At 43.8% G+C, this 23,905-nt stretch overlaps 2 protein-coding genes across 6 annotated transcripts in view; one reads left to right on the top strand and one right to left on the bottom strand.

Annotated features, from left to right (window-relative positions):
* Positions 1–311: 311 nt before the first annotated feature.
* On the bottom strand, positions 312–14,470 carry LOC148395966 (uncharacterized). 2 transcript variants are annotated; one of them, XM_088379342.1, is made up of 3 exons: positions 13,990–14,470; positions 12,073–12,203; positions 312–11,978 (listed from the first exon to the last, which is right to left on the bottom strand). In XM_088379342.1, the coding sequence occupies exon 3, from the start codon at positions 11,031–11,033 to the stop codon at positions 10,272–10,274; it is 762 nt and encodes a 253-aa protein (XP_088235468.1). In that variant the 5' UTR covers positions 11,034–11,978; positions 12,073–12,203; positions 13,990–14,470; the 3' UTR covers positions 312–10,271. The 2 variants fall into 2 exon arrangements, with proteins under 2 accessions (XP_088235468.1, XP_088235470.1); XM_088379344.1 differs by having other exon boundaries at positions 312–11,959.
* Positions 14,471–21,626: 7,156 nt separating this feature from the next.
* ano1b (anoctamin 1, calcium activated chloride channel b) overlaps positions 21,627–23,905 on the top strand; it is an 89,511-nt gene continuing 87,232 nt past the window's right edge. For 3 of the 4 annotated variants that reach the window (XM_088379324.1, XM_088379322.1, XM_088379327.1), the window contains exon 1: positions 21,627–22,060. In XM_088379324.1, the coding sequence (XP_088235450.1) occupies positions 21,965–22,060 (96 nt within the window). In that variant the 5' untranslated portion in view covers positions 21,627–21,964. The remainder of the gene's footprint in view (positions 22,061–23,905) is intronic. The other variant, XM_088379323.1, reaches the window with a different exon arrangement.

Below are 23,905 nucleotides of genomic sequence, written 5' to 3'. Positions count from 1 at the left end.
CCACAGCCCTGCTTTATACTTATTTTGTTTTATATTTTCATATCGTATGTTATTGTATTCAACCGCAATATCACTGAATTGTTGTAAGCTGTATGCAACGGAATTTCGTTTTGTATGCACCCTGTGCAGACAAAATGTTTGTCTAATGTTGGATTCTGTCCACAATTTAGGGAGCGCGTTATCTGCGCCTCACGGCAAAAGCCTTTGCCAATCACCTGTTATTCAATTTACTCACTGCGTGCTCGTTTGATTTCTTCAGATTTAGGAAAATGCAAAGACACTGAAGCAGAAATTAGACTTAGACAGCTTGGTTGAGTTCAATCACAATTCTTGTTCAAAAAGCTCTGTTTTCAGGAAAGTACAATACAGCGCTGGGCCCTTCAAGAGCGGAAAGTCTCCATTCAGAAAAAGGCAAAGTCCAAGGTTGTTAGATCAGTTTTATATTCAGTAGCACATTGTGGGCTGGGATTGATGGGCGATGAGTCTTCGGGGTGGGGCAAGTTCGAAGGAGAGTCTGCTTCCATGGGAGTGGTGCTAGTTATGGGCGATTCGGTGTGTGTGTGGAGGGGGCTGTTGTCTTCCATCCCGTCTCTCGGCCTTGGCGATCATCTTTGGCCGAGTTCTCGGGTGGCTCCTTCTGGCACCCACTGGTTTTATCTCCACGTGACCTTCCTGTGAACATTCTTCTCCAATCTTGGACATACACTGTCGTACCGCATTCAACCGTATCTTTGCTTTGTTAGGCAAACTATTTCCCTCTGTGCAGAGCGTTCAGTAGTAATCAAAAACTGGCGTCTAGCATTAGTCAAAACATAAGATACAATCAAGTACTGAACGGCCAAGACGACTCTGGCCGTGTCCATGATTCAGAGAAAAAACATCAGGCATGCATTCCACAGTTCCTTAAGGGTCATTAAGGTATTTAGGCAATATATCAAAAGTCATTTGTTATTTCAAAGTCCTCAGAAATATATATATCAGATCATAAAGTTATAAAAACCTTTCTCATCACCACTTATCAAAAATGTCTAGTTATGTCTTCTTTATTGATTTGGTGTGTAGGTATAATTATATGCTTCAAATGTTTCTTTTATTTATTTAATATGTGAATATACTTGTCTGCTTATGTACTTTATTCAATGAGGTTTGAGCATATCTGTTTTTGTAGCTAGGCAGGACTTTTTGTATTTCGACCTCATTCCTTCACTCCCTCTGTTGACCTCTGTTGGCACACCAAGTCCCTCTGTGGGGCCGCCAATGAGTGAGAAAAATAAATATAGATAAAATTCATACCCAGACATTTGTAAAAGATGGAGAGTGGAAAGGCAATTGGCCTAGACGACATTCCAGTGACAGCATGGAACTATCAAGGAGAGATGGCAGGGGAGATTTTTTAAAAAGCGAGAAGTTCCCCGGAAAGGTGTTGACTTCTATTTCTTAATTCAGACCACGGCGATGCGCAAAACTGTAGTAGCTACAGAGGTGTTGTTATGTTGATTAAGCAAAGCATGAAGTTATCGGAAAGAATGTTAGAAGCGAGGCTTGGAAATCTACTGGCCAAAATAATGGAGAGTGTGGCAGAGACAAAGATGGGACCTGCAGATGGTTGGTGGTACAGAAAGACATGGAAACGATCGCTTTGCAGTCGCGGCCCCTAACAGGAGCAGCCGAAAGAAGTGGAAGATGAGAAAGAAAATGTGAAAGAGAAATACATAAACAAATAACGAATTACATACGTAAAACAAATAACGAAATACATACATACATATATAGTACATACATATAGACAGACAGACATCGAACAATTGGCCATTCGGCCACTCAGCCCTTCAGTCAGTCACTCAATGAATCACTCAATCAATAAACCAACCAACCAATCAATCAATCAATCACCCAATCAATCAATCAATCAATCAATCACACAGGTGTTAACTAATTTGTAATTGTATTGCAAGCAATTCAAACTCTAATGGAATATGATGATGTCCATATCTGTTTTATCAAATTCTAATCCTACTTTACCTTTGTATAAGGCACAGGTGTCAAACTCAAGACCTGGGGGCCAGATGCAGCCCGCCACATGATTTTATGCGCCCCCCGAAGACAAATTGTGCTTTTTATTCATGTGTCATTACTCGAATTGCAAATTGTCTTCACTTTTAATAATATTTTATTTTTAAATATTAGACCAGTTTTTATTTGTCTGATTTGAAAGCGAGTTACTTGTCAGTTTGTTTTGTAGCTTTTACTCTATATAATATGAGGTGCTCACACATTTATTTGGGTATGACAGTCATACCGGTCCTCCGAAAGAAGCTATGACTACACTGCGGCCCGTGAACAAATGAGTTTGACCCCCCTGGTACAAGGGATAGCCTTCTCATTGATCAATCACGTATCTTAAATCATGCTTTTCCTCCTTTGAAGCGACTATGTACTTCAAACCCAAACGGCGCCATTTTATAGGGAAAAAACTTGTTGAATCTATTTGTTTTCGACATAATACTACCGCAATCATCTTAAATTTGTTCAGTTTATCAATCCCTTCCATTGTTTATCCTGCAAATGAATCACGTGAATAATGTGTTATTCAAACTTTAACGTTCATAATCCACCTGTTCCCAATTTGTTTGTAGTCTGTATGTTATTGTTCTAATTTTTTACATTTAATACTCTCCCACCTATTTGATCCTATCTTGTGAAGGTCTACAGTTTATTATGAGCTATTTTGAAACTCTTCACACTTGTTACCAGGCTTTGGCTCCATCTCATGATGTTGTCTCCCATTCACTTCATTTCTGCCGAGCTGCTTCTTCTCCTCCATCCAGCATGTTGAAGACTTAAAAACCATCAAATCTGAAAACACTTAAAATCTCACCATTCCCCCCTTTGTTTTTTTTTTTTTGTTTTTGTATTTTTCTACCTCCCCCTTTTGACGCATTCGTTAAAAAGTAAAAATAACAATGTCCATGGTGACATACCCCTCGCCAGCTGGACTTCGGTGTACCTCCAGATGCCATCCTCGCCTGGAATCACCAATTCTCAGTCCCTGAAACTCGACTGGCAGCATCTCACATGGCTATATGAACAAAAGCCACCACCCACCTGTAGCTGTGCATGCAGCTCTCGTACAATAAACATCCATAATACCAAAAAATAAAATTCATAATGATAAAAATAATCCACACATGGGCGCATGTCAAACGCATGAAATAGAAAATTGGAGCCTGCCGAGCCTGTCATGAAACCGATCACATTTACAAACTCGTTATGAAAAGTAAGGGGTTAGTTGTTAATGCATGTTCACAGACATGACACGAAATTCTCCAAGACTGCAGTTGACAACCTGCAAAGTAAAGCAAGTTTAACAAATAAAGCACAATCTGCTCCCTGGGTTGCTGTTAGAGGCTGCAATACAATTAGGTAAAACATTAAAACAAAGCAAGTCATCACAAATTCCGTCACATACATTTCGTCACCCTGTCAGGTAAGTCCAGAGTTGTTGTCATACACTGTCTTGGCTCAGAGTCTTGATTGTCAATGCTGGTATAGTCACGTCTGGTCATAATCTTGAAATGGGCCTTCTTCATTGAAGTCTTTTGTTGTCAATGGTGCCCCAGAGTAATCCTAAACCCATATCTAGTCCAAAATGAGCCCTGATCAATCTTGCTTTTTTTCAAATCTGTAGTATCTTTATATTTTTCAGGTGAGAGGAATGTTATCCTCTGCTGTGATCACATCACCCCAACCTTGAATCATGTTAACCATTTACAATGCAGAAACCCCATCCCAAGTACAGACTTGACATTCATACAGCATTACAGACAAACTGTCATCCCACAACACACACATAAAACATACAATATTACATTGTAAAAAGAACCCTCCCTATGCAAAATTTTCTCCTCAATTAAAATTTCCCTTTTTATTTCAAATATTAATATTAAAATTAATATCTAATTGTCTGGTCTCCTGTCCTCACATCGTTTGCCAATATGCATAATACTGGAACATGATTTAACTCCCCATTTAGTTTGCTCACATCTCACACTTAGACTATTTGACACTTTGTGTTGAGCTGTAACTTCAATATTTCCACCTTCTCATATTTCTTCCACTAAACAGTTCCATTTTGCTTTCAGTTTAAATTCATCCCTCCAAATAACTACCTCTAGCAAAAAACCAAAAATTTTTAGAGCACTCCCTTTTACTGTCACCCTGTTCCTTCATTCATCTCCTCACAAGCATTACTGACTCTCCTAAGAAATGATACTGAAAATAATGTTTAAAAAATATACACAGCTTCCTCCTGCCACTTACACTATAACCTTGGATTATTGTTCTCATTTTTGTTGATGCCAATTCTTAGAATTAAAAAGAAATACTTACTCATGATAATTGAATCACGCTATATCACAAATTTTGAAAACCTTCTTCCATGTTCCCCCTTTGTACCTATCAAAACCAATTAGAAATATTTTTGCTGTCATGATCATCATTGTGGCCCTCACACTTATTGTTCTTGTATTTTAAACTGGCAATTTTTGTACATTTGGAGCCCTTTGAGACTTGCTTGTGGGCTATATAAATAAATTTGAATTGCTTTGACTTTATTATTATTCAACTTCTTCTGCATTCCTCTTCCTTTTATTTTAATCTTAACTACTTCCACATAATTCATCTGATTTACTCCATTACACTTTTAACCTCCTAGATTCAAATTCAAATTTCACATCCTCACTTCCAACATTGCGGTAAAATTTTGCAAAGTTTCATTTTTTCCCTTCTAATTTCTTCTAGTTTTCCTTTTTTCTTCTTTTTTTTTTTTTCCACTGACTCAACTCATTTCAATTTTTTTTAACTGTTCATCTTATGCCTACCTATTCCAAAACTTCCCACTCCCCAAATTTCAAATTTTCAACTTTAAAATTCACGCTCAATTTTACAAAATTCTTTCTATATTTTCATCAATTTTCTAGCCAATTCAACACGTTCCAAATTCAAACATAATCTTGTAGCTTTCCCCGAATTTTTATTCAGCCTCTTCGCTTTCACACGCAATTTCTACAGAAATGAATAATTCTAGTTATTATTGTTAATCATCTGTGGCCCTCGTAAGGACAAGCCGCACCAGTAATGGATGGATGGATGGATTGTTAATCCTAACCCCAAATGCCTATCATAAATTGCCATTTAAATCAATTGTCGCAAGGGTCATGTCAATGTATTTGTTATTTAAAGCCCTACTGTATTACTATTTTGCCGACTATCCAGAATTCCAACTTTCTTATGGCCCCTCACCCCTTCAAGCTGAAATATGCATCCTATAAGTCAGTCGCAGTTGATGTGTAATTAAATTCTGTTGTTTTGATAAAGGTCAATTAAGTTTAGCAATTCAGCCTTCTGTTGCCCGAATCCAAATTTTCACTGGTCCAATTATAAAATTTCATTATTTCAGTTAGATTAATTATGTCTTCGAAAAGCTAAGTTACATATAAAAATTTATGATTCAAATGATTTAATTTCTATTGATCAATGTCCACTTTGCAAAGTTTCTGATCACGCTGTTGTGTAATTTGTCAGTGCATCTTCACTGTCCCTATCTATGTATTTTTTTATTATTTTTTTTTTTTTTTGAGTTCAATCACAATTCTTGTTCAAAAAGCTCTGTTTTCAGGAAAGTACAATACAGCGCTGGGCCCTTCAAGAGCGGAAAGTCTCCATTCAGAAAAAGGCAAAGTCCAAGGTTGTTAGATCAGTTTTATATTCAGTAGCACATTGTGGGCTGGGATTGATGGGCGATGAGTCTTCGGGGTGGGGCAAGTTCGAAGGAGAGTCTGCTTCCATGGGAGTGGTGCTGGTTATGGGCGATTCGGTGTGTTGGTGGGGGGCTGTTGGTGTGTGTGTGTGGAGGGGGCTGTTGTCTTCCATCCGTCTCTCGGCCTTGGCGATCATCTTTGGCCGAGTTCTCGGGTGGCTCCTTCTGGCACCCACTGGTTTTATCTCCACGTGACCTTCCTGTGAACATTCTTCTCCAATCTTGGACATACACTGTCGTACCGCATTCAACCGTATCTTTGCTTTGTTAGGCAAACTATTTCCCTCTGTGCAGAGCGTTCAGTAGTAATCAAAAACTGGCGTCTAGCATTAGTCAAAACATAAGATACAATCAAGTACTGAACGGTCAAGACGACTCTGGCCGTGTCCATGATTCAGAGAAAAAACATCAGGCATCCATTCCACAGTTCCTTAAGGGTCATTAAGGTATTTAGGCAATATATCAAAAGTCATTTGTTATTTCAAAGTCCTCAGAAATATATATATCAGATCATAAAGTTATAAAAACCTTTCTCATCACCACTTATCAAAAATGTCTAGTTATGTCTTCTTTATTGATTTGGTGTGTAGGTATAATTATATGCTTCAAATGTTTCTTTTATTTATTTATTTAATATGTGAATATACTTGTCTGCTTATGTACTTTATTCAATGAGGTTTGAGCATATCTGTTTTTGTAGCTAGGCAGGACTTTTTGTATTTCGACCTCATTCCTTCACTAACTCTAAGTCTAAGTCTAAAAACATATACAAGTTGCTACACAAAATAAAATATATCAAATAACTATAACATAAATAGTTCGCCGCCACACAACCCCAAGCACCGGCGTCGACTTCCAGGCGTGTGGCGGCGTGGACTTCCAACCCCGGAGGTGGCACTTCCAGCCACGGAGGTGGAAGAGAGCTCCATAGAATAGGACTGGGCGTGCGTAAAAGCCATGTTCGAGCCCCATCCACCGTCCCCGGACAGCCATCCGGCCGAGCGCCGGCCCCCAACTTCCATCCACGGAGGTGAAAGAGAGCTCCGTACAGTAGGACCGGGCGTGCGTAAAAGCCATGTCCATGCCCCATCCACCGTCCCCGGACAGCCATCCGGCCGAGCGCCGGCCCCCGACTTCCATCCACGGAGGTGTGTAAAAGCCATAATAGTTTTTCAAACCTTCTGTGTCACTCCAAATCATTAAATCCTTCAAACTCTTTGTCCTCCGTGTCACTTACAAACAAAGCCGCTAATGATGCCGGTAGTGCGTGGGGCCCTTCGTCATCCCGTGATCGAATCTTTGTCCTTTATGTAAACGTCACTCGAAATTCAAATTACAGTCATCCCTTGCTACATCGCGGTTCGTTTATCGCGGTTTCACTTTTTTATTTTTTTTTTTATTTTGAAAATTTAGGAAAAAATTCACATATAAGTCGCTCCTCAGTATAAGTCGCAGCCCCAACCAAACTATGAAAAAAAAAAGTGACTTATAGTTCGAAAAATATGGTACTGTAGATCAGAGGTTACCAACCACCGGGCCTCGGACCAGTACCGGGCCGCCAAGCCGCACAGGAAATATTTTTTTTTTTTAACGACGATCAATTAATTCAGGTCAAGACACTCGTCCCTTTCACGTGAGAAGATTCCCCAGTCGAGCCCACAAAGCTTGCAAAAATGAGTACGAATTTATTTTGAAAAATATAAACAAATTGGCGATTCTCTCCCAATTACATCCGTCGGTTCAAGTCAAGACTCTCGTCTCGGTCACGTGACATGTCATCTCAGTCGAGCCCGCGAAGCAAGCAAATATGAGCAAGAAACAGAGATGTTTGGAAAGCTTCTTCGGAAAGGGAAAAAAGCCCAATGAGGAGACGGAAGAAGAGGCTACGACTTCTAAGAAAAGGAAAGCTGCTTTTAAAAGAACATTTCTGGAGTTCTACTTAAAATATGGATTTAAATTTTTTTTTTTTTTAAATTAAAACTGCTTCGGCACATGGAGACCAAGCATCCTGCATTAAAAGACAAACCTTAACCACTTCGGGTGTCACTGTCTCCGATTACGCCTAGATGGGACCGGCTCGTTTATGAGAAACGAGCTCAGTGCTCCCTCTAATTCAAGGTAACGGTGAGTTTTATTAATAAAATTTAATAAAAAATAAATAATTACTAGTAAATAAATAAATTTTAAAAAGAAATAGAGAAAGACAGAAAGAAGTCAAATTTATTTATATAGGCCTAAATCACAAGCAGTCGCAAAGGGCTTCACATATACAAAACAAATTGACAATTATTCTCAAAGCATCCCCTGATCTTAACCTCCCAAGAGGGCAAAGAAAAACTCATAAAACCCCTACTAGGGGAAAAATGAGAAACCTTGAGAAGGGACCACAGATGGGAGGATCCCTCTTTCAGGATCACCAGGCTGCAATGGACGCAGAGAGGGCACATAAAATACATAATATAAAAAAATCAAAGCTTCCCCTGATCTTAAGCTCCCAAGAGGGCAAGGAAAAACTCAAAAAACCCTATTAAAAGAAAGAAATAGTCATATCCTTTTATTTCATCGTATTTATATATTTATTATAAATGTATTTATTTATATAAATGTATTATTTATTCATATAAAGGCCGGTACGAGAAAATATTTCTGCCACATAACCGGTCCGTGGCGCAAAAACGGTTGGGGACCACTGCTGTGGATGATTTCAAATGCCTCTTATCATATACTGACTCTCAACATTACATTCCAGTGTAATTTCTACTGCCGAACCCTTTTACATACTTAACATGTGGTCTATGGGGAAATATACACTTTCTTTCAATGTAAACAAAACAAGAGTGTATTATTGTGGCTACTTAGTTACTTCAAGTCGCCACAAATATTCCTTCACAATGAATAAAAGATAGAGGCTTCCAAGGGAAAGGTCTATATTCACAAGTGCTTTTATATGTGTTTATTTATGGTTTAGTATCTGGTTGAGATCAACAAAGTTCTTCAAGTACGTTAAATAGTGAATGTGTGTGTGGAGGGGCTTGGAACTATCCATCCATCCATCTTCTTCCGCTTATCCAGGGTCGGGTCGCGGGGGCAGCAGCTTTAGCAGGGACTCCCAGACTTCCCTCTCCCGAGCCACTTCATCCAGCTCATCCCGGGGGATCCCAAGGCGTTCCCAGGCCAGCTGAGAGACATAGTCTCTCCAGCGCGTCCTGGGTCGTCCCCGGGGTCTCCTACCGGTGGGACATGCCCGGAACACCTCCCCAGGGAGGCGTCCAGGGGGCATCCTGATAAGATGCCTGAGCCACCTCATCTGGTTCCTCTCAACGTGGAGGAGTAGCGACTCTACTCCGAGTCTCTCCCGGATGACCGAGCTTCTCACCCTATCTCTAAGGGAGAGCCCGGACATCCTGCGGAGAAAACTTATTTCGGCCGCTTGTATCCAGGATCTCGTTCTTTCGGTCACGACCCATAGCTCGTGACCATAGGTGAGGGTAGGAGCGTAAATCGACCGGTAAATTGAGAGCTTTGCCTTTTGGCTCAGCTCTCTCTTGACCACAACGGACCGGTACAGGGTCCACATTACTGCCGACGCTGCACCGATCCGCCTGTCGATCTCGCGCTCCATCCTCCCCTCACTCGTGAACAAGACTCCAAGATAACTGAACTCCTCCACTTTGAGCAGGATCTCATCCCCGATCCGGAGAGGGCATTCCACTCTTTTCCGATCGAGGACCATGGACTCGGATTTGAAGGTGCTGACCCTCATCCCGACCGCTTCACACTCGGCTGCGAACCGTTCCAGCGAGAGCTGGAGATCACGGCCTGAAGAAGCCAACAGCACCACATCATCTGCTAAAAGATGCTGAGGTCCCCAAACCGGACCCCCTCAACGCCTCGGCTGCGCCTAAAAATTCTGTCCATAAAAATTATGAACAGAATTGGTGACAAAGGGCAGCCTTGGCGGAGTCCAACCCTCACTGGGAACGAATCCGACTTACTGCCGGAAATGCGGACCAGACTCTGGCATCGGTGATACAGGGACCGAACCGCCCTTATCAGTTGGCTCGGCACCCCGTACTCCCGAAGCACCCTCTACAGAACCTCCCGAGGGACACGGTCGAACGCCTTCTCCAAGTCCACAAAACACATGTGGATTGGTTGGGCGAACTCCCATGCACCCTCGAGGATCCTGCCGAGGGTGTAGAGCTGGTCCACTGTTCCACGGCCAGGATGAAAGCCACACTGCTCCTCCTGAATCCGAGGTTCGACTTCCCGACGGACCCGCCTCTCCAGCACCCCTGAATAGACCTTACCGGGGAGGCTGAGGAGTGTGATTCCCCTGTAAATTGGAACACACCCTCCGGTCCCCCTTCTTAAAGAGGGGATCCACCACCCCAGTCTGCCAATCCAGAGGCACTGTCCCCGATGTCCACGTAATGTTGTAGAGGCGTGTCAGTCATGACAGCCCCACAACATCCAGAGCCTTTAAGAACTCCAGGCGGATCTCATCCACCCCTGGGGCCTTGCCACCGAGGCGTTTTTTAACTACCTCAGTGACTTCGACCCCAGAGATTGGAGAATCCGCCTCAGAGTCTCCAGGCCCTGCTTCCTCAATGGAAGACGTGTAGGTGGAATTGAAGAGGTCTTTGAGGTATTCTCCCCACCGACTCACAACGTCCCGAGTCGAGGTCAGCAGCACGCCATCCCCACTGTAAACAGTGTTGACGTTGCACTGCTTCCCCCTCCTGAGACGCCAGATGGTGAACCAGAATTTCCTCGAAGCTGTCCGGAAGTCATTCTCCATGGCCTCACCAAACTCCTCCCACGCCCGGGTTTTTGCCTCAGCAACCGCCAAAGCCGCGTTCCGCTTGGCCATCCGGTACCTGTCAGCTGCCTCCGGAGTCCCGCAGGCCAAAACGGCCCGATAGGACTCCTTCTTCAGCTTGACGGCATCCCTTACCGCCGGTGTCCACCAGTGGGTTTGGGGATTGCCGCCACGACAGGCACCAACGACCTTACGGCCACAGCTCCGGTCGGCCGCCTCAACAATGGAGGCGTGGAACATGGTCCACTCAGACTCAATGTCCCCCGCCTCCCCCTGGACGTGGGAAAAGCTCTGCCGGAGGTGGGAGTTGAAGCTCTTCCTGACAGGAGATTCTGCCAGACGTTCCCAGCAGACCCTCACAGAGCGTTTGGGTCTGCCAGGTCGGACCGGCATCTTCCCCTACCATCGGAGCCAACCCACCACCAGGTGGTGATCAGTTGACAGCTCCGCCCCTCTCTTCACCCGAGTGTCCAAAACATGCGGCCGCAAATCCGATGACACGACTACAAAGTCGATCATCGAACTGCGGCCTGGGGTGTCCTGGTGCCAAGTGCACACATGGACACCCTTATGTTTGAACATGGTCTTCATTATTGAAAATCCGTGTCGAGCACAGAAGTCCAACAATAGAACACCGCTCGGGTTCAGATCGGGGGGGCCGTTCCTCCCAATCAAGCCCTTCCAGGTCTCACTGTCATTTCCCACGTGAGCATTGAAGTCACCCAGTAGGAGCGCTCTCCAGCACTTCCTCCAGGGACTCCAAGAAGGATGGGTACTTTGAGCTGCCGTTTGGTGCATAGACACAAACAACAGTCAGGACCCGTCCCCCCACCCGAAGGCGGAGGGAGGGTACCCTCTCGTTCACCGGGGTGAACCCCAATGTGCAGGCGCCCAGCCGGGGGGCAATAAGTATACCCACACTTGCCCGACCCCTCTCACCGTGGGCAACTCCAGAGTGGAAGAGAGTCCAGCCCCTCTCGAGAGGGCTTGTACCGGAACCCAAACTGTGCGTGGAGGCTAGTCCGACTAGATCTAGTCGAAATTTTTCTGCCTCGCACACCAGCTCGGGCTCCTTTCCAGCCAGAGAGGTGACATTCCATGTCCCAAGAGCCAGCTTCTGCAGCCGGGGATCAGACCGCCAAGGTCCCTGCCTTTGGCCGCCGCCCAGCTCACACTGCACCCGACCCCTTTGGCCCCTCCCACAGGTGGTGAGCCCATGGGAAGGGCGACCCACGTTTCCTTTTCGGGCTGTGCCCGGCCGGGCCCCATGGGCAAAGGCCCGGCCACCAGATGCTCGCCTTCGAGCCCCGCCTCCAGGCCTGGCTCCAGAGGGGGGCCCTGGTGACCCGCGTCCGGGCGAGGGAAAACAAAGTCCATTTATTTCACTCATCATAAGGGGCTTCTGTGAGCCGTGCTTTGTCTGGCCCCTCACCTAGGACCCGTTTACCATGGGTGACCCTACCAGGGGCATGAAGGCCCCGACAACATGGCTCCTAGGATCATAGGGGCACGCAAACCCCTCCACCACGGTAAGGTGACGACTCACGGAGGGGGGCCTGGGAACTACAATTAGGAAAACCAGGAATCAAATACACATACGTAGATACAGTCTTATGCAAAAGTTTGGGCACCCCTGATCATTTTCAAGATTTTCCTTTACAAATCATTGGATGTTCGGATCAGCAATTTCGGTTAAATATATCAAATAGCAGACAAAAACAGTGATATTTGAGAAGTGAAATTAAGTTTATATGATTTACAGAAAGTGTGCAATCATGACGTAAACAAAAGTAGGCAGGTGCATAAATTTGGGCACCCCAACAGAAAAATGTAGTAGATCCTCCTTTTGCGGAAACACTAAACACTAAACTAAACACTTTCTATAGCTTCCAATGAGAGTCTGGATTCTGGTTGAAGGTAATTTTGACCATTCTTCTCGGCAAACATCTCCAGTTCAGTCAGGTTTGATGGTTTCCGAGCATGGACAGCCCGCTTTAAATCACACCACTGATTTTCAATAATTTTCAGGTCTAAAAACCGAGATGGCCATTCTAGAATGTTGTTCTTCTGGATGAATGCCTTAGTAGAATTTGAGCAGTGTTTGGGGTTGTTGTCTTGTTGCGGTATCCAGCCCCTGCACAACTTCAACTTTGTTACTGATTCTTGAACATTGTTTGCAAGAATCTGCTGATACTGACTGGAATCCATGTGACCTCCAACTTTAACAAGATTGCCAGTACCTGCACTGGCCATACAGCCCCACAGTATGATGGAATCACCACCAAATTTGATTTGGTGTTTGTCCTGGAATGCTGTGCTCTTCTTCCTTCACGCATACCGCCCCTTGTTATGTCCAAATAACTCAATCTTCGTTTCATCAGTCCACAGCACCTTATTCCAAAATGAAGCTGGCTTGTCCAAATGTGCTTTAGCATGCCTCAAGTGACTGTTTGTGGCATGTGCGCTTCTGCCGCATTATTCTCCCATACGGAGATACATGGTTTTCTGTTGGGGTGCCCAAATTAATGCACCTGCCTACTTTTGTTAAAGTAATGATTGCGCACTTTCTGTAAATCCTATAAACTTCATTTTACTTCTCAAATATCACTGTGTTAGTCTGTTATATGATATATTTAACTGAAGTTGCTGATCCGAACAAACACTAATTTATAAAGAAAAATCATGAAAATGATCAGGGGTGCCCAAGCTTTTGCATACGACTGTATATGGATTGGAAAAACATATGTCTAAACAAGCTGATTAAAAGGGACTTCAAAGTGCATAAATGACACAAAAGCCTTGATTAAAAACAACAATAATAAAAACAAGGCAACAACAACATTAAAAAAATAAAAGAACAAGACCAAAAGACCAGTCTGTTGACATTGTCTAAACACACCAATACTGAATTAGCGCATAGGTATCATTTAGGATAGCATATAAAGCTTTCTTTTTCGTATAGATTCACAGAGCAGTGACTTAGATGAGGCCATACATAGGAACCTAATCATTTTTAGTTGAGAGGAAAACGTGTTGATGTTGCTAAATGTCGCAAGCACTGTAGTGTCGTAATTTTGCAGATGCCAAAAACTGAACAACCCATCTCAGTATGACAAGAAGGCTCAATGTGTGCGAAGTTCAGCAAGTGTCGTCAAAAGATAGAACACTGTCGAATTATGTGCTAATTTCTCGAAGAGCTATACGATGGATTCTAAACCAGTTAGGTCGGTGTTAACGTTCGAATGCAAAATAACAAACATTTGCTTTACTATACTCACAATTCCGAATGGAATGTAAAATCACCCGAAGATTGCGCATCGGGCTGAAGGTAAAATAGCTCGGTACCTACCTCCCACACAGTAGTAGCCAGATCCCGTTGAGATGACTGAGGGGAGACTGAAGCTCGAAACCCCCATTCCAAAATGAAAATGAGCGAACCAATGGCATTTGTTGTTACTATGACTGAATGTCTTTCTGGCCAATCCACGAATTCGGTTGCGTTTACTGCTGAAATATATGCCTACTACGTTTTTTTGCGGAAAGAGGCTGAGGCAAAGAATTGGAGACAGGCAGTACTTTTTCATTCAACATAGGTATATTCATAATATACCAGCTCTGCCGAAGCCCTGAAGCCGACTCACCGAACCCCTAGGGTTCGATCGAACCCAGATTAAGAACCACTGCGTTACACCTTGCGCGTCGTCATGTGTGTTTATACTAAGTTCATTTTGTCTTCACTTATAAATTAGTTGACTGGTTCTTTTATCACAGACAAACGATTTAGGTTGTTTTATTTACCTGACATGTTTCGGCGTGTACTTTCGCCTTCATCAGAGTGTAGGTGTGACGCGTATTTATGAGCTGATGAATGAAGGCGTGGCTCACCTGTCAGATTTGACAGGTGAGTCACGCCCTCTGTTGTCACCCTTCCAGAATACTGCTCCAGGTGGTAGGGAGCATGAAAGCTCCCTCATCCGTGTTGATGGTCCTCGGGCCCCGCTTGTGCATCTCGATGGAGTCCCTGATCCAACGCTGATGTTTGTTTTCTTGCCTTCATTCATCAGCTGATAAAGACGCGTCACACCTACAACAGTGACACTCTGATGAAGGCGAAAGTACACACCGAAACATGTCAGACCTAAATCATTTGTCTGAAACATATTTACACTAACAAAAACATATGTGTGCACTGACATTTTTTAGTTTTATAGTGGTACACTAAGTAAAAAAAGACAAAAGAAATACGGCCATCAGTGCAGCATTTGAAGAAAACAATGGGCTCCTCTTCAGTCCTTTTGTGGCACCTTTATTTGCCACAGACATGTAAGTGCCTACCTTGCATGTCAAGCACTCAGCTTCATAAGGATCACGACTCTGGCGAAAGCACGGGAATTTTTTTACTCAACTCCTCCGTGAACGTGAATTTTTGTTTAGGCATTGCTTGTAAAGACTCGGTGTAGACTGGACAGCCCATCTTACTTCGTAGCAAAGTGACTAGATTTGAGGAGAAGGCTGTGACTTATTTGCGAACGATACAGAAAAACCTGAAATTGAGTGAAATGGAACGGAGTGGCAATTCTATTGACAATGTACTATACATGTAATATGTTTGAGACAGTCCAACAAAATCCCGGACAATTTTGAAAGGTAGTAGTTGAGAACCACCAGTTGACTCGCGTTTCGTTTTTGTTTAACCTGTGCAACTTAAGTCTGTGCAATTGAATCAACAGGGGAGAGAGTGTGAGAAAGGAAAGGGTGTTTTGTTGTCAATGTTTTTCTGTTGTTTCAAAAGTTGTAGGAGTTGAGAACCATCAGCTGACTAGCCATTGAAACGTCAGTGGAAACGAAACAACGGAGGAGGGAGTGTGAGAGAGAAAGGGGTGCCATGTGTGTGCGTGTGCGTGTGCGTGTGCGGGTGTGGGTGTGCGCGCGTGTGTGTGTGTGTGCGTGTGCGTGTGTGCGAGTGTGTGTGCGAGTGTGTGTGTGTGTGTGTGTGTGTGTGTGTGTGTGTGTGTGTGTGTGTGTGTGTGTGTGTGTGTGTGCGCGTGTGTGAATGACTGACGGACTGCGTGATTGGACGCTGCAATGAGGAGCAATCAGCCTGTCTCCCAATGTTTTGTTGAATAAAGTTGTATTTCTTGTTGTCGTATTTGTACACTTGTGTAGATGCTGGTACTGAGTAGGAGGTGGCGCAACTGATTATTTAAAACTGAGCAATTCTTAATTTTTTTCACATTAAACTCAATTTTTGTCTGTCTGGTCTTCGGGTTCTGGACTACTTTAATTAGGGGGGCCCCTTGACATATTTTTACCTAGGGCCCCATGGAGGTCTGAACCGGCTCTGAGTACAGCCAATCAAAATTGAGTCTCCGTATATGCAGATCACACACTTATGCATACAAATCAATCAACGTATTTGCAAAATTGTTACACATTCATGTCTTCAATCACCAATTTGAAGACATTTGATTTCAGGTTCTCTCTTATGGATAATAACTTTCACTATAATCACATTTTAGGTTTGTAGTAAAAATGTGTCAACTTTGATAATCTTCTTAACTCACACTAGTTGTACAACATGATTTAGCAGTTGGTATCCATAAGGTTTATTTTATCATTAGGCCTACCGCAAATATGACTTCCTTTTTCCTGTGAGATCTGTCCTTTGGGAATGATATCTTATGCTCATCATAAAATAATACTCATAGTGTCCCCTTGAGACTTTGACAGTTTGTGCTCTTCCTTTTCTTGAATCTGATTATTTTTTTCCCTTTTTAAAATCTAAAAATAGTCTTAAGCATGCATAGCGGTGGTGTTGCGCAACGTCTGAGCCTGAAGTGTCAGCAATGAGAGACTGAGCTGAAGACTTCAGGGGCTTACCTCAAAGTAAACAGTCAGGGGAGATGAACAGTTTCCTGGAAATACTTCACAGGGGAAATTGTCCAGATTTAACTTCAAACTTTAGGATTGGCCATTCTTTAATGAGATGGAATATTACAGTTTTTCTGTGGTCTTGTTTAAGGGAAACCGATTCTATTAATATTCGTAAGGATAGGAATGTCTACTGTAATGGAGTGAAGCCAGAAATATCCTGGAATGATTTTTGCCACATAATGACACACTATAGGTATTTACATCAGGCCATAATCCTACACTTTGAGTTAACTGGCTGTGAAGGCAATAATTCATTTGAACAAAGACAAAACCTTAACCCTCCTAGCGAGGAGAAAAAACAGAGACTGCAAAAGGTTAAACACAAAGTACTCCAAAATATAGAGTTCCTGACAAAAGGAATAAACAACGACTAAAAAACAACGTCGCTATGTAAGCTGTGTGAGCGGGTGTTTCAAAGGCGGGGTCCTTGGCGGACAGAGGCTAGCTCTAGGGACATGGAATGTCACCTCTCTGATAGGGAAGGAGCCCACACTGGTGTGTGAGGCAAATAAATTCCAACTAGACAGCTTGGGTTCTGGTACCAGTCCTCTTGAAAGGGGTTGAACTCTCATCCATTCTGGAGTCACAGCGAAAGGTGCAAAGCAGAAGTGGACATACATATTGCCCCTTAGCTTGGCACCTATACATTAGCGTTCACCCCAGTGGATGTGAGGAAGGTGAAAGGATGGGTCCTCACTGCAGTGTAGAGAACCCATCCTTTTTGGAATCCTTGGAGGGTGTGAGTCATCACCTTATCGTGGTGGAGGGGTTTCCGTGTCCCTATGATCCTAGGAGCCATGTTGTCTGGGGCTTCATGCCCCTGGTAGGGTCACCCATGGCAAAAGGGTCCTAAGTGAGGGGCCAGACGAAGCACGGCTCAAAAGACCCCTTATGAAGAATACAATGTATGGACTTAATTTTCCCTCACCCGGACGCAGGTCACCGGGGCCCCACTCTGGAGTCAGGCCTGGAGGTCGGGCTCGAAGGCGAGCGTCTGGTGGCCGGGCCTTCGCCCATGGGGCCCGGCCGGGCACAGCCCGAAAAGGGAATGTGGGTCCCCCTTTCCATGGGCTCACCCCCTGTGGGAGGGGCCAAAGGGGCCAAAGCTGGGCGGTGGCCAAGGGAGGGAACCTTGGCGGTCCGATCCGATGGAAAGTCACCTCTCTGGCTGGAAAGGAGCCCGAGCTGGTGTGTGAGGAAGAAAAGTTCCGAATAGACATAGAATAGACATAACTCCACACACAGTTTGGGTTCTGGTACAAGCCCTCTCGAGATGGACTGTACTCTCTTCCACTCTGAAGTTGCCCACGGTGAGAGGCATGGAGCAGGTGTGGGCTTACTTATTGCCCCCCGGCTGGGCGCCTGCACATTGGGGTTCCCCCCGGTGAACGAGAGGGTAGCCTCCCTCCGCCTTCGGGTGGGGGGGGACATGTCCTGACTGTTGTTTGTGCCTATGCAACGAACAGCAACTCAGAGTACCCACCCTTTTTGGGGTCCTTAGAGGAAGTGCTGGAGAATGCTCCTTCTGGGGACTCCATCGTTCTACTGGGTGACTTCAATGCTCACGTGAGACCTGGAAGGGCATGATTGGGAGGAACAGCCCCCCCGATCTGAACCCGAGCGGTTTTCTATTGTTGGACTTCTATGCTTGACACGGATTGTCAATAATGAACACCATGTTCAAGCATAAGGGTGTCCATGTGTGCACTTGGCACCAGGACACCCTAGACCGCAGTTCGATGATCGACTTTGTAGTGGTGTCATCGGATTTGCGACCGCATGTTTTGGACACTCGGGTGAAGAGAGGGCGGAGCTGTCAACTGATCACCACCTGGTGGTGGGTTGGCTCCGATGGTGGGGAAAGATGCCGGTCCGACCTGGCAGACCCAAACGAGGGTCTGTTGGGAATGTCTGGCAGAATCCCCTGTGAGGAAGACCTTCAACTCCCACCTCTGGCAGAACTTTACGGCACATCCCGAAGGAGGCGGGGGACATTGAATCCGAGTGGACCATGTTCCGGACGGCTTTGAGGAAATTCTGGTCCACCATCCGGCGTCTCAGGAGGGGGAAGCAGTGTACTGTCAACACTGTTTATTGTGAAGATGGCATGCTGCTGACCTCGACTCGGGACGTCGTGAGTCAGTGGGCAGAATACTTCGAAGACCTCCTCAATTCCACCGACACACCTTCCATTGTGGAAGCAGGGCCTGGGGACTCTGAGGTGGACTCTCCAATCTCTGGGTTCGAAGTCACTGAGGCTGTTAAAAAACTCCTCGGGGGCAAGGCCCCAGGGGTGGATGAGATCCACCCGGAGTTCTTAAAAGCTCTGGATGTTGTGGGGCTGTCATGGCTGACACACCTCTGCAACATTGCGTGGACATCTGGGACGGTACCTCTGGATTGGCAGACTGGGGTGGTGGTTCCCATTTTTAAAAAGGGGGACCGGAGGGTGTGTTCTAACTACAGAGGAATCACACTCCTCAGCCTCCCTGGTAAGGTCTATTCAGGGTTCCTGGAGAGGAGGGTCCGTCGGGAGGTCAAACCTCTAATTCCGGATGAGCAGTGTTGCTTTCGTCCTGGCCATGGAACAGTGGACCAGCTCTATACCCTCGGCAGGATTCTTGAAGGGGCATGGGAGTTCGCTCAACCAGTCCACATGTGTTTCGTGGACTTACAGAAGGCGTTCGACCGTGTCCCTCAGGAAGTTCTGTAGAGGGTGCTTCGGGAGTACGGGGTGCAGAGCCAACTGATAAGGGCGGTTCGGTTCCTGTATCATCAATGCCAGTTTGGTCCGCATTTCCGGCAGTAAGTCGGATTTGTTCCAAGTGAGGGTTGGACTCCGCCAAGGCTGCCCTTTGAACAGAGCCGGTGTTCATGACTTTTATGGACAGAATTTCTAGGTGCAGCCGAGGAGTTGAGGGTGTCCGGTTTGGGGACCTCAGCATTGCGTTTCTGCATTTGCAGATGACACGGTGCTGTTGGCTTCTTCAAGCCGTGATCTCCAGCTCTCACTGGAGCGGTTCGCAGCCAAGTGTAAACGGTCAGGATGAGGGTCAACACCTCCAAATCTGAGTCCATGGTTCTCAGTCGGAAAAGGGTGAAATGCCGTCTCCGGATCAGGGATGAGATCCTGCCCCAAGTGGAGGAGTTGAAGTATCTTGGGGTCTTGTTCACGAGCGAGGGCAGAATGGAACGTGAGATCGACAGGCGGCTTGGTGCAGTGTCGGCTGTAATGCGGACTCTGTACCGGTTTGTCGTGGTGAAGCGAGAGCTGACCCAAAAGGCAAAGCTCTCAATTTACCGGTCGAGCTATGGTCACAACCTATGGGTCGTGACCGAAACAACGAGATCCCGGCCGAAACAAGCGGCCGAAATGAGTTTTCTCCGTAGGGTGTCCGGGCTCTCCTTTAGTGATAGGGTGAGAAGCTCGGTCATCCGGGAGAGACTCGGAGTAGAGTCGCTACTCCTCCACGTTGAGAGGAGCCAGATGAGGTGGCTCGGGCATCTCATCAGGATGCCTCCTTGACTTCTCCCTCGGGAGGTGTTCCAGGCATGTCCCACCGGTAGGAGACCCCGTGGACGACCCAGGACGCGCTGGAGAGACTATGTCTCTCATCTGGCCTGGGAACGCCTTGGGATCCCTTGGGATGAGCTGGATGAAGTGGCTGGGGACAGGGAAGTCTGGGAGTCCCTCCTAAACCTGCTGCCCCTGCGACCCGACCCTGGATAAGCGGAAGAAAATGGATGGATGGATCGATGGATGGAAGGATATATATATGTATATATATTAAAATTATTTTTGCCTAATGAACATTTCATACAGGAGTTATAAGTAATGCAAAGTTGTCTGTTATTATTACAACTTAAAACAAGTGAATTTTGCTCTAGTCATTTACAATATCCTTCAGAAAGTAATAGTTTGTGTCACATCTACAGGTTCATAACATCAACAGTACCATGGCCACTTCGAACTATTTAATATTACATAATATTTACTTTTGATTTACTTTTAACTCACAGCCCAACATAAAGAATCGTTGTTGTGATGCCAGTTCAGCTTGGAGCTACTTCACTTTATCAGCGTGGTCACTCCCTGTTAACATGTCGTATCTGTTAGCATGTTTAGTCTAATATATTAGACTATAATGTCTGTTTAGGTTGAAATCCTTAAACAAGTCAAATATCTCTTTACAAATTAGACAAACACAATTGCCTTGATTTTCAGTGAAGAATTATTGTAATTCCCATTTCTCTCGAAAGCGACGGCCGTCGATGTCAACTTTCCTCGTTTTCTTTGCAGTCGCCATGGCAGAAATGAGCGGAGAGTGGTGGTGGTGCCACCTTTTGGTAATAGGAGGAATTACAGTTTCAAGTTTCATGATTTTTTTTTTTTTTTTTTTTTATCCAGTTTGACAGTGCAGTCGGGCCATAAATAATACATTATGAGACCGTAACTGCGGACCGTATGAAATCTGACCAGGGGCCGGATTTGGCACGCAGGCCGGACTTTGGACGTGCTGATATATGTGCATCTTATTCACTAATGCTTTTTACCTGCTACAATTTCAACTGACTTACAAAAGAGAAGGGAGAGGAAATAAATGCCCATTTACAATTCAAACCAAAAATTGTACTACAGCCAATCTTTTTTTGCTTAATTTAACCTGTAAATGTTGACGCACATGCATTCAGTGCATTATGCAACTGTATCGTACTGTACAATTTATGTGTTAGTATTTGCTTTCATTTTGTTTTGTTTTGTTTTGTTTTATTCTATTGTCTGCTGCCAAGTCGACACACTTACCTCACTTAGATAAGTCAAGGTTAAATAAAGAAATAAAAATAATAAAAAATAAAACAGAATACAGTGCAATTTGTGATGACACTCTTTTGTCAGCATTCTTTGACTTATGACAAGATAGGCGGGGACTGTTTGTCATTTCCTGTATGGAGTGTTTTTATTTCTGCAAAATGTTTGAATCACAGTTGACCTTTCAGCATCTGTCCCCTCCCACTGCTGTAAGCGAAGGAGGGAGGAAGACAGAGGGTCATGTTGATTTTGACAGGAAGTGAGGGAGTTTGCCTTGAGCTCATCAGGGTTTTATGGTTGTCTAAGTTTAGATGTTGGCTCAAATTCAGCTTCTCAAGTAGCAAGGCTTGCAGGTCAGCACTGCCGCGCCACATGGTGACAGAAACAGACGGAGAGCAGCTCTCTTTACATTGAGCTTTAAGGGGGACAATCATGCCATTAGAGGTATAAGGATAATTTGACTCCAGATTCACCGAAAGATGAAATATGTCAACTAGCAGACAACACATGTAAGGAGAAAGACAGTTAGGATATTCAACCTTACTATTTCCTCTTCAACACATCAGTGTCACTACCAACAATGAAAGATGAGGCAGAACTTACAGACCTTTCAGGATCTTCAGTGCAGCAGATTCCACATTTTCTGCAAGATGTTGTCTTCCATGGCAAATTTGAGGTGAGTGTAAGGCACATAGTTGTACTTTTATTTTTACATTACATTACACACTGTAAAAAAAATTCCTGTAAACTTTACAGTAATTAACTGGCAGCAATTGACCAGCAACTTATTGTAAAAACATTTTACAGCAATTAACTGGCAGCAATTGACCAGCAACGTATTGTAAAAACATTTTACAGCAATTAACTGGCAGCAATTGACCAGCAACTTATTGTAAAAACATTTTACAGCAATTAACTGGCAGCAATTAACCAGCAACTTATTGTAAAAACATTTTACAGTGATTAACTGGCAGCAATTAACCAGTAAGTTATTGTAAAAACGCTTTACAGTTATTAACTGGCAGCAATTAACCAGTAACTTACTATAAATACATATTACAGTAGATGAACTTTACAGTATTGGAGTATTTACTGTAAAGCAAAAAACAGTCTAATACTGTGGTCTTGGTTGTATATACAGTATTAGGTAGTTTAACTGTATGCTACATAACAGTTAAATACTGTGATGTCAGTTGCATTTACAGTATTAGTTGTTTAACTGCAGAATGAATATCAATGAAATACTGTGATTTCAGTTGCGTTTACATTACTGCTTTATTTAATGTACAAACAAATGAAGTGGTCATTACCACATACAACATACAATGTAACATACAATACATACAACAGCATTGTATACGGCAATGCAGTACTATGGACAGTAGGTAATCATAGTAAATTAAGTTTCTCACTGTACAATTTAAATGCTGAATCAGTGATTCAATATTAATCATTAATAGAATTACCCATATTCTAAAATATTTCAATTAACTACAGACAAAAAAATTGTTAACGGGATCATGTATTTTTTGGTGAACAGGAACATAAAGCACATTACCAAACCTTTCAGACAAAACTTCCTTGGGCTTGGACAAAACAGGAGCCCTGAAATTAAAGAAGAAAACACATTAAGAATTATGATGGTGATGTCGGTGTCATGTTAAGATACTTGTTCCTGATAGGAAGTGTGTCACTGGCTGCAGGAACACTCATGCAATTAGCAAGGTTGGAGTTATATTATTAGTAGGGATGTAACGATTACTCGTGAGACGGTTAAATATCGATTGGAATATGTCGCAAGTTAAATCGGAGAGAAAAAACAATTTCAAACTGGTACTACGTAAATGTGAAATGTTGAATGTGCCATTAAGAATTAATGGGGGAAAAAACAACCACATGAGTTAACATAACTATTTGAGATGACTTCTTTCAATAAACCATCTTGAACTTTCTATGCAAAAGTTATTATCTGAACCTCACCTATATCTAGTCAGTTAGCCAATTGAACTCCATGAAGCCCCTGATGAAGGAGATCACATGGGGGTTCATGTATGACGTCTTCCTCTTCACCACTCTCCCAGTCTTCCGGCTCATCTGCTCCTTGGCACTGCACTTGGTGGAGTCAGGATTAATTCTGACCAAAAACCTATGAAATGAGTATAGGAGTTAGAGGTTTAGACATTATGTACATGTCAACGAGTAATCAGTTAGCAAATCACAACTGTGATTGCGGGGGGATTAATTAAACGAATCGATAAAAATAAATTGTTTTAATTGAATAAATACAATATTGCAGTATTTTATACTTGCATTACATTCATTTTACTATTAAGGGGTGATAATACTGCCTGAATAAGACTTGTTACTCTAGGTATTTACATAATTTCAGTTATGATACAAGTAGTTAGTTGTGAACACAATGGCAGCCAGCTAGAATTCAAACGCTGTGTTGCAATTATCAGAGAGATATAGAAAATGCCAGTGAGAATAAAGTTAGGTATATAATTTCATCAGTTAATAC

Source organism: Syngnathus floridae, chromosome 6 (genome assembly GCF_059516105.1).
Source record: "Syngnathus floridae isolate MCC-2025c chromosome 6, RoL_Sflo_1.0, whole genome shotgun sequence".
Classification (NCBI taxonomy): Eukaryota; Metazoa; Chordata; class Actinopteri; order Syngnathiformes; family Syngnathidae; genus Syngnathus; species Syngnathus floridae.
Note: the sequence above shows the minus strand (reverse complement) of the source record. Positions and strands in the feature narration are given on the sequence as shown.

Bases quoted from the DNA above. Each gene is read 5' to 3' on its own strand.
- LOC148395966 (XM_088379342.1), bottom strand. From the start codon at position 11,033: ATGCCGGTCCGACCTGGCAGACCCAAACGCTCTGTGAGGGTCTGCTGG.